A 14,692-nucleotide genomic window follows, 5' to 3' on the forward strand; every position below is an offset into this window, starting at 1 on the left:
GGCCCAGGCTTAAAACATTTATCAGGGAATGTTTTCAAAAATGCTCTTGAAAGATGTTGGTGAGCTGCTTTACTGGGAATTACAGCGTCCTGAGTTTCTGGAGTTGGACCCATCCTACAGACTGAGAGCCAGCATATCTCAGCCTGTGCTGTTTCTTCTTTTATCTGCCTTTTATCAGGCCCCTGAGATTATGGAAATGCAATACTAAGTCTCTTAAGTAGAAAGTATCCTTTTAAATTCAGTCACATGTCTGAAAGAGTCTCATGTTCAAGCAGGGAAATATATATATATTTTTATATTAATACAAGGAAGCCTAATCCACTCTATAAGATACCTAGTGGGTACGAACTATGGAATAAAATCATTTGAAGAAACTTACAACTTCTTTACAGAAAACTGAAAGGGAACACAGTATGTTAACAGAATGTTAAAAGGATGTTATAGATTTATAACACGTACGTCCTTGGATTTTACTGCAGATATAATCTTGTCTTGTTGTCACCTGTGCATGTTAATACTGCACACGGCTGAGGGGCTAATTGAAGTTTCTTTAGAAATTTTTCTCAGAATGTGTCTGACTCTAAATCGAGTCATGGATCTGCTGGAACAATGCGGCATCCAAAAATCTGTCCAAATCGACCCAGGAAGGGTAAATAAAAATGAGCTGATGAGTATATTCATGTAGCATCCCCAAGTTTAAATCCAACCCGGCACCTTAATCCTGTAATTCCTCTCTCTGCTCTGATATGTGAGCTCAAAGTAGCAGATTTTTTTTTTTTTACCATGTCTGTCATGATTCATGACTCATCTGACTCCTTGACCACATTGGACAGCTGAAGAGCAGTTACAATGATCAGAAGAGGCATGATGTGGTTGTGACCTTTATTTTTGTGCCAAACATTTACGGAGAAACATCACATTTTCAAAATAAACTGCGCATACTAATGAGAAATCAACCTAGGCCTGATTTACAAAAAAAAAAAAAAAAAAAAAAGTCATTAACAGATCTGTTTTGGCTCTCAACAAACATAGGAGCGGAGAACTGGTTATGACTTGGTGACCGGGTGCTATTTCTGCAGTCGAATTAAATGGAGTCACAGCAGTCCCATTAACTTTGGTGCAAGGCATGACCTGAGAGTCGAGGTTGTAGGTCCCCTGCTTTCAACTCTTAATGTGCTCTCTAATTAGCAATTACATTTTAGATAACGGTATATAAACAGTTTGCATGCCTGTAATTGGTTTTGTGAACTTTAATGGACACTAAGCAAATTGGACTATGCTTTTATTGGTAATTATAAGATGAGAAATTATTCCATTATTGCTTACTTGAAAAGCTTGCTGATGAATTTAAAAAAGAAATAAAGAAAAAATTAAAACAACCCTTACTGAAAATGTATGTAACGCACATAAAACTGTTATAGAATAATCAGCCCGTTTTCAAACAAAATATTTTTTCAATACACCAGAACAAAATGAAGACCTATAGCACTAATATATTTCATCTATTCAACAGACAGCAGTGAAGTCGTGATCTACAAAGTTCCCAGTGTCAAGATACAGTACAGCAAGAGGGCGCTACAACAAACCAAATGCAAATAAAACTGTATGCAGAATCATAACAATACATATATATCACTTTTATATTGAATAGAATTAATATTAACAACATTCAACTCAGTTTTTGGAATACTAAATTATGCATTCAAAGTAAGATGAAGGAAATTTCCAAGTCTGTGATAACATTAAGAAAAAGTGTGACATCTATCAACGATGTGCTGTTTTCTTTCTTATTTTTTATTTTTTTGTTTTTTTTTTCCACTGTGGAATGTTTTTATAGAAATAGAAATAGTTTGGGCTCAATTTACTGTGTGAGAAAACTCACAGGAGTCCTAATGTGGTGGGGGATGTTGGCACTTAAAAGCCATCACTATCCGGGAAGTTGGAAAGTGAAATGGGATTTACATTTACAGCAAGTTCAGTCCAGTTTAGTACAAATTAAGCCACAAAAATGGCACCCTTTTTTCTCTTCTTGAGGACTGCAGATTAAGGTGCTTTGCGGACAATGTCACAGTCCAGAATAGAAAAGGCTTCGAAATCCCCAGCGAGATGCTGATTTTGCATTGTTGTTGATTAAAAAAAACAAAAACAAAAATAAAAGAGCATAATATAAACATAATTTGACCGTTTTCTGAAGGCAATCTAACTGATTATCACCTCTGAATCGGTTTTTTTTTTCCTCCTCCAGTGAAGCAAAGTTAGACAAGCAGAGTAAATTCATGCATGTAATCACTAGCATCTCCCCATTACCAGTCCCCTATAAAAAAAAAAAAAAAAAAAGTAACATGAGCCATCTTTTTAACAGCCGGTCTCAGTTTTATGATTTTTTTTTTAATTTTTTTTTATGCCTTTGATATGATCATTAAAACTAATATGTCAAGGAAACCACGGGGACAGGACCGACGCCTTATGTCAAGTAGGATTTCAACATTTTGTATGCAAAGTGAGAAAACACAACTTTGTATGTGAACACCCTGTGAAAAAGGTATATTAAAGGTGCCCTATAGAAAAAGTTAGAAATCAACCAGGGCTCTCGCTGCTCTGTTGTCATAGGAAGATAAAAACAGGTTGACCGAAAACCAAATATCCAGGAGAGTAATGACCCAGTCATGATTATGTAAGAGCATCTTACTTTTTAAGTTCATAATGGGACAATGTGGCCTTATTTTCCTCTCAGTGTCTTCTACTCTTTTCAGCCAGACACTGAGACGGCGTTAAAGCTTCTAAAAAAGGTGCAATAGAAGTCTCATCTTAGCATGATTGTTTTTTTTTTTAACAAATATAGTAACAATTCTTTATACAATTTTAAATCTGCCCCCATTTTGGCAGAAATGACACATGATAAAATCTGAATCTCAAAATGGGTTTCTGAAACTATTTCCATTTAGAATACTTTTTACATTGTGGTTTTTTTTTGTTTTGTTTTTTTTGGATATAGAAATCAACAAATCAAAAGAACCAACAAGTCATGACAATCATAACATTATTATCCAATATTATCTATGACGTTTGTCTCCGTTACAGTTTCGCCATCAATATTTTATGGACATAATGCTACATTTTTACTGAAAAGGGTGAAGAAAAGCATTTCAGCAGGAGCTGCACCCATGACAAATGGGTATCAAGGGAATCAGTCATTTCTCTCTGTAATACAGCAAATATGCTTTCAGTGACTCAGGCAGCGGCAAAGCCATTATTTGGTCTCTCAGTATGTTCACTTGTTTGAGAATTTCAATGTCACCAATGTCTCTTTCTTCCTCCTCCTCCACTTCCTTGTGTTCTTCTTCAGGCTGCTCCTCCTCCTCGCTCTCCACCATTTGGGGAATCAGCTGGTTGCCTACAAAAACGTAGGTGTTGATTCGCCGCCGACGACAGCGCCTGCGTTTGCGCTTCTGGGGGACTCTTTGCACCATCCCCTTCCCCTGACTGTCCTCGTTGGCCAAGTTTCTGAGAGTGCGTCGTATGTAGATCCGAGACAGGTCCTGAAGGCTGCGGACAGTCACTGGGGCTAAGGACAAACAGACATGACACAGTGCTTCAGGTCAATGTGCCACACACACACAAAAGAAAGAAAGAATAATCCATCCCACAGCACCATCCCCTCAACTAGGTCAGCATAAACAAGTGAGGCTGTCAGAGAGAAAAGTGTCTCGGTATATCAAGGGAAGAAAATAACTGGCTCTATGAAGCAGCTGCAGGGCAGGCTTCATATGTCAGAGCAGATATTGTCTCGGAATCATCTCATCACATCACTTTGAATGGACTGTGGAACTTTAAAAGATTGCCTGCTTTACGATTTAATTCACTTCAGGCAAAATAAAGCACAGTGGGTCAGAGAGGGGGTTCTTTTTTTTTTTTTTTTTTACTTTTGCTGAGGATGAGTAACTTACGCAGCTGGACAGCATCAGGCTTCTCTCCATCGGCTCTGTTTTGCTGGACCAAGGGGGCAAAGGACACCGCCAAGATGTTTTTGCTCTCCCATGTGCACTGACCAGTCCTGGTTATCTGGGTCAGCTGCATGAAGAGACAACTTAAACTCAACAGTGAACACTTATAAAATATGAAATGGTGCAAAACCTCAGGGAAGAGTGGCTGAGCTCCTCTGACACACACACACACACACACACACACACACACACACCTTAACCAGCTGTCACTGCATCTTTTATGTTTTTCTGAATTTGACACCTGAGGTGCATTTTGATTCTCTGCAGTTGTCACCAATAAACAAACACACAGAAGCAATTACTCAAACACAGTTTTTGCCTACTAAATAACAGTCACATACATAAATATGCTGCTCCAGATTCATAATGTTTGGCTGATCTATGCACATACCAGAGAAATATAAAACATGCTGCCTCCTTTACATTTGCATCTATGCTGCCACATCAAATAAGCATATCAACCAATGAGTTTGTTGTTATGCTGGCTTTGTATGACAAGAGATAGAAATGTATTCATGTTCATTGAAAGCTTCATTGAAAATGTGTCAATGAGTAAAAATGACAATGTTTAAACAGACAGATAGATCAGATAATGGGATAAAACATGAGTTTAGCAGAAGGAATAAAAAACAAACTAAACAAACAACAACAACAAAAAAACAAAACAGAGACACACAAACTTAAGCCGAGACAGACAAGATCAGAAAAACTCACATGCAACTCTAATTATAAGGGACAAAAATGAAAATACATTTGTATTAAATGTTTTGACATGATGGCGCTGAAGAGTGGGAGAAATGCTGGAGAAGGAGAGTCTGTTATTTAAGTGCTGGTGAAAACTGAATCGGGTAACGACATGATGGATGAGGAGGGTCCTATGTTGATTATGTCTACTACTGCAAGAAAATTTGAGTATATGAGGAGGGACTTGTGGAGCCACTCATGGCCCAACAGGACTGCAGCAACTATTATGGGATTGATTTCAAGGAGAAGATGAGGAAATATTCTTTCATAAACCATCTACTGTTGTAGAAACCCCCAAACAGAGGAATCATCGGTGTATAGAGATAGATGGGGATGAGTCAGTTGGTCTTAGCAGGGATCCTCTACCAGTGAGTAAGTTTCTGTGCTGGCCAAACTTTCTTCAGAGAAGGAAACAGGACAGAAGAATGACAGATAACAGTATGTCCTTGTGGAAAGATGCGTCGGGTGAATTTGAATTTGAATTTGCTCGGTAGAGAGAAAAGCAGAAAATGATTGCAGCGTGAAGCAAGGATGAAATTAGACATCAGGCTGATTTAGTTGAGCATTTCAACCAGGAGTGAGGTCTGAAAACCGTTGGTATTGAGGGTGAGTCCGAAGAACTCAAGAGATGTGGAGGGCTCTCAGACAGGCTTAGCTTGGGTTCAGCCTGTTTTCCATTGAAATGTCCCAACATCAAGGTCTTTAACATCCTTAATGGAACAGGGTCCACCTACATCCCAAAATATCTTGACTGCCCTCTTACATGGCCCACAGTCCATCTACATCTACTATCCACCATAAATTCAGCATTTTAAATAAATGATGTACTTATAGAGCCCTGTCTGTGCTGCTTACACAGCTGCTCAAATTCATGGCCAGTTGGGCCTCAATAATGCATGTGAAAGTTGCATAATCAGTCTTGCTGGTCAAAGATTTTATATATTTATTTTTTTTAAACCTTGTTTTCCCTCGTGTGCAAGCATTTTGAGCAGCAATCAGCATGTGTTTATTCTGTGTCATTGTGGTGGCTTGGCAGTTACCTGATCCTCTATAGGCATCACCAGAATGCCTCCAATTTTGAGCAGCACTTTCATGTAATTTTCATGGTCCTTCTGCACCCCAGCGCCGCAGTAAATGCGGTCATATTGATGACTGTCTGTTGAGATTTCAAGGCAATTCCCCACCACAAAGATGGGTTCACAGAATTCAAATCTGTGAAAACATAATAACAAACACAGCGAATATAATAAACAACCACGGAAAATACATAGTTCTTTCTTTTTGGCTGAGCATCACATTCGTAAGCTGTGACAGAATTATGCAAAAAGAAAAGAAGTATTTTAGACATTCAAAAGCATTTCATTCAAAAGACAAGGTGTTGAGCTAAAAAGCTGCAAAAAGTTCTTGCAAGAAAAATCTTGTCATTTTAGGAAGTACAGTTACTTATTTTCCTGCTTGAGGCTTTGGCTAATCAGCACATAATAAGCAGTAATAGTTTCAGGACGTGTATTCTCAATCTGTGCAAAACGAGGAAAAATAAGAGTGTACTCACTTATCAAAGCTGTCGCTATTCTTAATGAAATCATCCAGTTTCTCTCTGGCATATTCAACCACATCTTTATGGAACTCAACTCCATGGTTCACCCCAAATGGCCCTTTGAAAAAGAAAAAAATAAATGTTTGGACATGGGCATTTTCATACTAAAAACATTATGCAAAACATTATCTGATTTCAGAAGCTTTTGTATGTTTAAAATGATAGCAGACTGAACATTTTTGGCCTTTGGAAACTTATCAGATAAAATAAGTGACAGCAAATGTAGACGGTAACTTTGTGATGGGCAACTCTCATTATATCTTGGCGTCTTGATAACATTATTTGAGAAAATTATTTAGTGAGAGAATAAATGGTTTTGCAGTCACATACTATCACCAGGGAAATGTTTTATCTAAATCATACAGAACACCTGAGCTTATCCCACGTGGGGAAAAAAAAAAAAAAAAAAAAAAAAGGGTGGAAAAAGCGTACACCATGCTTACCAATGATAAGGCCAACCATTGTGCTCAGGTAGCCGGTTCCACTGCCCAGGTTGAGGAAAGAAAGTCCTGGCTGCAGTTTGAGGGCCTCCATCACCTCAGAGTATATACATGGAGCAGACAAATGTATGTTGCCATGTTTCCATGCCAAGTCTTTGTAGGCACTGTCCCGGTAGCCGTCCAGATAGTAGTCACCGCGGTCTATGGCCCGAAAGGCCTGCTCAACTTTTTCTGTGCGAATATACTGAGCTTCTTTCAGATTATCAATGAGGTCATCATTATCCTCTCCTGCACTCACAGCTCCTCCCATGGCAAAATGAGAAGAGAAGCACAAGGGGTGAAGTCGTACTCAGGATGACTGATTCTTCCTCACAGTGGCATGAAGATTAATGGCTCACTGAAGGATCTCAGCTCTGTGACTCCCCAAGCGTCAGTTCAGGCAATACACATGTCCAGGCAGCAGAGACCTGAGAAAAATGATATGAATATGTTCTGGTGATACACCTAATACGGAATACAGAGCAGAATTAAGATGCTGATGATAGATACACCAATATTCTCTCAAGTGAGGTTGTCTTTTGTCAAAAAGTAAACAGATGTGAGAGAAACAGACGTGTTATGCTACGGCCGAGATGCATTTGCAATATGCCAAGGAAGTAATTCAGCTGCATTTATGCAAATGTGAACAATGAGACATTTTTACTTTAAATTAAAGTTACGAAGGGCATTGGGTAGACTGTTGCCTTCACGTGCACCTCAAGGGAGCACACACGTCGCTCAAAATTCTCACACATTTTGGCGACCATAGCACACCACAGTCACATCTCATAATTTCCTGCATGAATTGTGTGCCAGCAGACAAGATGTACTGCATTGTTATACGCCTTCTTTATAGCAGCGACTATATGGAATTAGAGACCATGCAAGAAGCAAACATTCTGTGTCTGTATGTCACGTATACACCATACAGTGAAAATGTCTTGTATAATAAATGGTTGCCACTCAACATTTATTTTCTGTTTTCAGAAGCTTTGTGACACCATAAAGCGATGCTGTAGACACAGTGCACTATAGGCTCCTGTCGACAGCAGAGGGATATGTCCATTTCCCAAAATTGATGTTTCCATGCACTGATATATTGGCCTGCATTTCCCCAAGCATACAAATATTATTTTATTTGGGCAGAAGACGGAATTACATTGGAATAGTTGAATATGAGTTTTTACGTGTGTCCAGGGCACGTTGAGAAATGTAAAAACGTGATGGAAGTCACATACGCACTGCACTACATATGGCTCTGATAAGACAACTGATAATGTCATTCTGATGTCTCAAAACATCTGCATAAAAGTTTTACAAAGAAACTGTGCAAACAACAAATCATTTTACTGCATACTGAGTTACAAATGTGTAAAAAATATACAAGAAAGCCATGTTTACACATCAACTTATTACAGCTCACGCAGCTTTTTCTTGATATCTGCAGGGGGTGCTATTTGGTGCATCCTTTCAAAGCCTTTTCTATCAGAATGTCTTCAGACCAGCTGTGCTAAATTATTAATAGTTTCAAGTGATTATGTTCTTTACTAACAGGAAATGCCAAACATTCACTGCTTGAAGCTTGTCAAATGTAAATATTTGCTGGTTTTCCCATTTTTGTGATACAGTGATTGAATGTTTTTGTCAGTTTTTACATTGTTAACTGGAGAAAACATATTAAAAGTCATCCTGAGCCCCAAAAAACTGTGATGGACTATTTCAAACTATTTTCTCACATGATCTAGTAGAGGTTTTTTTTTTATATTTATAATAACAATACAGCCCTGATATGTTATTAGTGACTTTCTCAGACACTTGCAGAAACAAGCAAAACATGGTGAAAGGCATATAAGGCTCCCATTGTCTGCTCAAGTGACATAATACGTCAGTGGAAGCTGATATGTCCAGAGGGTAAAGGTGGTGTTATGTAATTTAGAGCTGACATCAGGGGTGGGGTGGATAAAATCCTCTGTTGTGGAGCACAGAATTTTACTTGCACTATGGATTCAGTTTAATGAGACATGGCAACAATTTGGGAAATTCTGTTGAGAAACTGTTAATGGGCTGAGCAAAAACAAAATGACCAACATCTTCAAAGGTCAACCAGCATTCACAAATTAACATCACCACCATAATGAGCGACTATACCTGACCAAATTTGTGTTGCCTCACAGTATTAGGTACAGCTGGTTAAAATTCACACCGACACAATCAATCCTGCAGTCATTAACGTCATAATGTTCACATTTTGTTGACAGCATTTAGAAGGATGTTGATTCTACTTTCCGATTGCCACAGAATCTTACTAAGAAGTGCCTCTGATATTTACTCCCTCCTCACAGATATAATGAGTTTCTGATGTGAGGGACTCCTCCCGCAGAACATTAAACCCATTATAATCACAGTCTGATGAAGCTTTCCTGTCAATGCACGAATCAGATTTGTGAGTGTGTTAGCTGGAAATATTATATCATTGTTTCCTGACGCAGTTGCCCAAACTTCTGTTCCGTTCAGTTGTCTCTGCATCGTTTCTTCTCAACAGCCTTTCAAATCACTGTGAAAGTGGAGTTTAACAAGTCTGCCTACCACATACCTCTAAGTATATAACTATAAATGCAAATCCATCACTTACATATATACATAAACATATATAAACAATATGTATATAAAGAAGACACTATCTCATTTTTAAGTCAGGAGCCAAAAAGTTTGAAAAGTACTGCTATACATATGTTTGCTCTTGCTAAAATACTTTTGAAAGTTACTTTGCTGATCAATATTGAGCTACTTGCTTTACTATGTAATACTCCTTCATAGTATCACATTGTAAAAAATTAAGAGGCGATTAAGCATTTTATCAATAATTTGATAACGAAAAATATCCCACTCTGCCAAAGATTGGGTGTACTGGAGCTGACGGAGACAAGTCTTGAATTCCCTTTTTGCCTTCTCAGCATCTCCAAATCTGACTCAGCTAATAAAGATGAAATTCGGAGGTGACTTTGTAGGGGGAGGCCTGCTAAGGTAATTTTCCATCGGCTCTTTCTTGCAGGCAAAGAGTCATTGATTCGCTCACCATCACTGATTGTAAAGCAGTGCCTTTTTATTCCAGTTTTTTCCCTTGTCTTCTTTGTAATGCATATCCCTTTCAGTTGCCTGCAGTTGAAAGGAAATCATGAAAAATGCCTCAGGGGAGGTATGCTATAGGCAATTTGCTTTAAGGAACTGCTGTAAAGCCTTACCAATGATAACCAAACCTTGAAACAGCTCGTTATTTATCCCAGAAAAATCAAGACAGACCACAGTGATGCTACGGTCAAGCTAATTTTAAATTCTTCTTTCTAAACGGGACACACAAGAAGTCTTGTGTTGACCTCTGGGATGTAAAGAGAGCACATTGATGCCATTTCAACTCCCAGTAAGACGACAGGAACAGTTCACAGAAACCTCACTGAGCAAGGCGGGATGACTTCAACATGTAACAGATCCTCTGTCCGCAGAAAATCAGCTCTAGTGGCGTAACTAAACTACTGAGGCCTGTCTAGGCAGCACATCCGACACGTACACGCCGCTGATAAACAGACAGTGCGAGGTAAACTGATCATCTTCACAGCTACCAGCATTTTAAGTGCATCACAAAATGCAGCTCTGGCAGCTGAAAGACTACTTTGCTAACACACCTAGCAAAAAAAACAAAAGCAACACAAAATTACAAATTATTTGCATATGATGGGGAAAAATAATCAGAGTGATTAATTTGTGTTAGATTGTACATGTGTGTATGAAAGTGGCTGCTGTGTGTAATTATGATTAGTAATTTGAATCATCTATCAATACTAACTTGCACCCATAAAGCCTTATTGTTAATTTACAGTTATGGAGGCTGGCATGGGACTTTTTTGTTACATTTTCACTTCAGCAAAAAAGAAAAGTGAACATGATGAAGGATTAGTCCACATCTAATGACATTCACTCTGCATGGAAGAACATAGCTCTTCACATTAAATTGATGAGTAAGTCTGTCCAAAACGACGCTGTGTTGGGCTGCAGTAAAAATTAATCTGGTTTTACTGCTGACAAGATGTTTGGACAACAAATAACACAGATGCTGCAGTGATAACTTTTTACAGTTCAAAATCTGTGGAGACAACAAACCAATGAGCCATGTTTTGGCATCTAATAAACTTTTAAACACAAAATTTCATTTTATTAACTGAATTTCCATTGTTTCACTCTGGCATAAACGTTTCTTTACAAAAGCAAAAAATCCTGTGCTATTCAAGCTGCTATGTTTTCTTTTTTTTCTTTCTGTAAATGTGCCTGAGACACTAGATAAAAGAGGAAAGCATACCTAACGCTTGAAAAGGTTTAATTAATTAGATCTGGCTGAATGGGAAATAATTTCTGCTACAATTTTGTCTATGAAGCCAATGCATTATTAATATGAAAAAAGTTAAAAAATATTACTGCTCCTAAGCCCAAATAGAATGTGTTCTACAAATGCATATTTCATACAAGTGCTCATGCGACCTGAAAGGAAAATGCTATTTAAGTCACATATGCCAGAATATTTGTCTGTATATAGACTGGGACTAAATGGAACTGATATGAATTCCTCTCCAGAGCGACTAAAATGAAAATTATAAAACACCTGTATGCAGTAATACAGTTGGACATAGCCATCCCATAACAAATTTTACCTTTGTGAAGCCCATGCTAATTTATGACCACAATAATGGCTTGGCTCGAGGTATTCCAGTGTTGGTCAGTCAGTCAGGTGCTAATGGGCTAATAAATTTGATGATTGGTTACTGATGTATCCTTTTCCTGTAGTATCATATTCGTGATGAAATTTAAACATATATGTAAACATATCTGTTTATATGAAACACTGCAGTTACCCGTGCTCCCCACAGAAGCCGCCCTGTACATTTCATTGACCTCTTGACCTCTCCAAGGAAAACGTTTTACAATCTCTTGGAACATATTTTTTGCCACTATAGAAACTTAATGCTGCCCAAGGGAGGATGGCTTTTCATTGTTTTAACCCTTATGACCTGAAGCCGTTTTCACACTTTAATGCATTAAAACTTTAGAAGTAATCCATACATCCATACAGCAATATATTGTCTTCTCATTCAACAGCAGTGTGTGTGTTCTGACATGAACACACAAGAGGGTGAGACAAACTGTATTTAAAATTGTACTTCATCATTCCAGGCATTTGCTATGATGATGATTTGATATGATATTTTAATAATCTGCATGTTGTCATGTGATTGATTTCATTCATAAAATATTTTGCCATTCCAGTTATTAAGTTTTGGGCAGTATTAGTGGAAGCATTACATCATATGTTAGTTTTCATTTCCACAATTAAAGAAGATAAAGGTTTCACTGAGACACTTTCCATAATGAACTCTGTTTTACCATCTTCCTCAGACAACATTGTGAGAACAGCCACCCTTTGAACATTTTAATCCACAGCAGGGGCTCAATCCTCCAGATTTAGACTGTAAAAAGGCTGTCTATCCGACTCCATCCTCAAGCTTGTTGTAATGACCTTATGGTGCCTTCAGACTTAATTAAAAGTATATGTGCATCACTCTTCATTGATGCATATGTGACCATCAGTGTTGAGCAGCAGCCATGTGCTGCATGTCATCCCCTCTCTACCTCCCTGACTTCCCTGTCTGTCTGTCACTGCATCACAACGAAGGCAAACAACTCAAACAGTTTTGTGGCACAGAGATAAACTTCAAACTGTTAATGTCTTACCGTTGACTGTTTACACGAAGTGAGACTCAGGTCAGTTCACTTTCTGACAGAGGACATTCTACACACATCTACTGTTGTTTTCTGATCAGTAATGAGAATGGCAGGATTACAGCAAGTCAGCACACAGTATTGTTGTCAGCACAGTGTCACAGAGGCACTGGACTGGGTTTATGAATTTGTTGATCTACAGAAAATTAATTGGACACCGTTTGACAGTTAAATAATGAAAAATAAATCCTGCGAAATGTGTTTGCTCCAAGTTTAATTAATGCTAATATTTTGTGCTTTTTTATGAAAAAAAAAACAAAACACCATCTTGGAAACCTGACAGTGCTGCAAGGCTGTTCAAGAAGTCTGGCTTGCAGTGAAACTTGACAGCAACTCTGAATGTTAAATATGCTGAAAAACATGTCTCAACAAAAGAAAATGACATGCTGTGGCTTTAAATCCACCAGTCGGTTCATTTATTATGTGTGTCAAAACACAAGTTATTTCATTAATCTCATAGCTGTGAATCGGAACTTCTATAGGTCAGATCAAGTCGTGAAAAATCTGCTTCAAAAGTCTTCTTTTGCCTTGATTAATGTTGATAATTACTTTAATTAACACTCACTAAAAACTGTGTTTCTAGCTTCAGGTCCAGCAATTAACAGGTGATGTTCACCGATTCAAAGTAAATATTTGAGTTGTAAATATCCAAAATCAGGTTAAACTGATACATATAATGGAAAAAAAACATCAGAAACTTTCACTGTCAGGTGAAATAAAGTTGAAGTTTCTGCTTCTAATCCATATTCAGATAGGTGGCCGCAGACGGTCCGAGGTGATTGACACCCGGCGGAGCCAATCAGCTCCCGAGCTGGTCACGTGCTGCAGTTGCCACACAGACGGCGGTCTGTCAGCCAATCAGAGAGCCGGACACTTTCTCCGCTCTGCGTGTGACGACGGAGCAAAACAACGGCGTCTTCACGGACATGTTGTCAGGCGTTAAAAATCATGGCTGCTGCCTAATCCTGTCCGTCCACATCTGTGAGAAACACACGGCCAATCAAGCCCCCGCTGCACAATGACGGCGCACACAAACACACACACACACACACAGAGGGAGATAGAGGTTGTGTGTCCATCCAGCTTTTGTTCTCAACCCGACGCAGTTTAGCTGCTCAGCTCTGCAGTGTGATTAGCCTCAATCTGCAGCTGCGGCCATCCAAACCGGTTTGTCATCAACGAGCTGAAAATGAGCCTGCAGGGTTTTTATAAGGAAACAACCGAGGACAAATCCAGCAAAACAAACGAGAGAGGGGGGGGGGAGCTAAGATACGCTTCTTCCGACTTCAGCATCAAAATAAAAGAAAGTGCAGATTTTAAAAATGCGTGGTGACATGCTAGCTGAAATGGAGGCTAACGGCTCGGACGAGCTGAGGCTAAAGTTAACTGGCTAATGTTAGCTTCAGCGGGCCTGAGTGCGCCATCACCAAAACAGACAAAGCGCGTTAGGTAAGCTGGCGCTGTGGAGTTCAGCAGACTCACACATAACAGCAACAATAACAACAACCACACAACCATGCAACCCCGTCCAACTCTGTCTGACTCTCTCTCTCACACTCACACTCTCTCTCACACACACACAAACACAAACACAAACAAACTGCAGCGAGCTGAGAGGAAATGAGCGGATACTCACGGCGCCGTGTCGCATTTAGTCGCTCCTCGTTGCGAACGCGCTGTGCACTGCGGCGGCCGGTGACGGTCCCTCTGAGACCCGGACTGTCTGAGGACCCGGTCCGGCACAGACCTCCGGCTGATCGGTCCGAGAAAGGCGAAGAGTCCTGGACGAGCCGCCGAGTCGAAGTGGGTGAAAAAAGCAGCAGCTGAGATGTAAACACAGGTCACGTGGGTTTGTAATGTTGTCGATAGAGGGAAGCACTGTTGCTTCACACGTCTATCTATCCATCAGATCTGGATTCATCTGGAGAATTATTGGAAGATTTCCAAACAATGACAATATACAAAACTGTTAAATACTGGTCCTCCGTTGTTTTAATTTTTTTTGGCTGCTTCCTCTTCCAGTACATTTCAAATTGCACTTT

General features: G+C 39.2%; 1 protein-coding gene across 1 annotated transcript; it reads right to left on the minus strand.

The window, feature by feature from the left end:
• Positions 1–1,742: 1,742 nt before the first annotated feature.
• On the minus strand, positions 1,743–14,490 carry pcmtd1 (protein-L-isoaspartate (D-aspartate) O-methyltransferase domain containing 1). Its single transcript, XM_029525522.1, has 6 exons — positions 14,287–14,490; positions 6,789–7,252; positions 6,301–6,403; positions 5,789–5,960; positions 3,948–4,071; positions 1,743–3,565 (listed from the first exon to the last, which is right to left on the minus strand). The coding sequence occupies exons 2-6, from the start codon at positions 7,093–7,095 to the stop codon at positions 3,192–3,194; spliced, it is 1,080 nt and encodes a 359-aa protein (XP_029381382.1). The 5' UTR covers positions 7,096–7,252; positions 14,287–14,490; the 3' UTR covers positions 1,743–3,191.
• Positions 14,491–14,692: the final 202 nt, after the last annotated feature.

This window comes from Echeneis naucrates, chromosome 17 (assembly GCF_900963305.1).
Source record: "Echeneis naucrates chromosome 17, fEcheNa1.1, whole genome shotgun sequence".
Lineage (NCBI taxonomy): Eukaryota > Metazoa > Chordata > Actinopteri > Carangiformes > Echeneidae > Echeneis > Echeneis naucrates.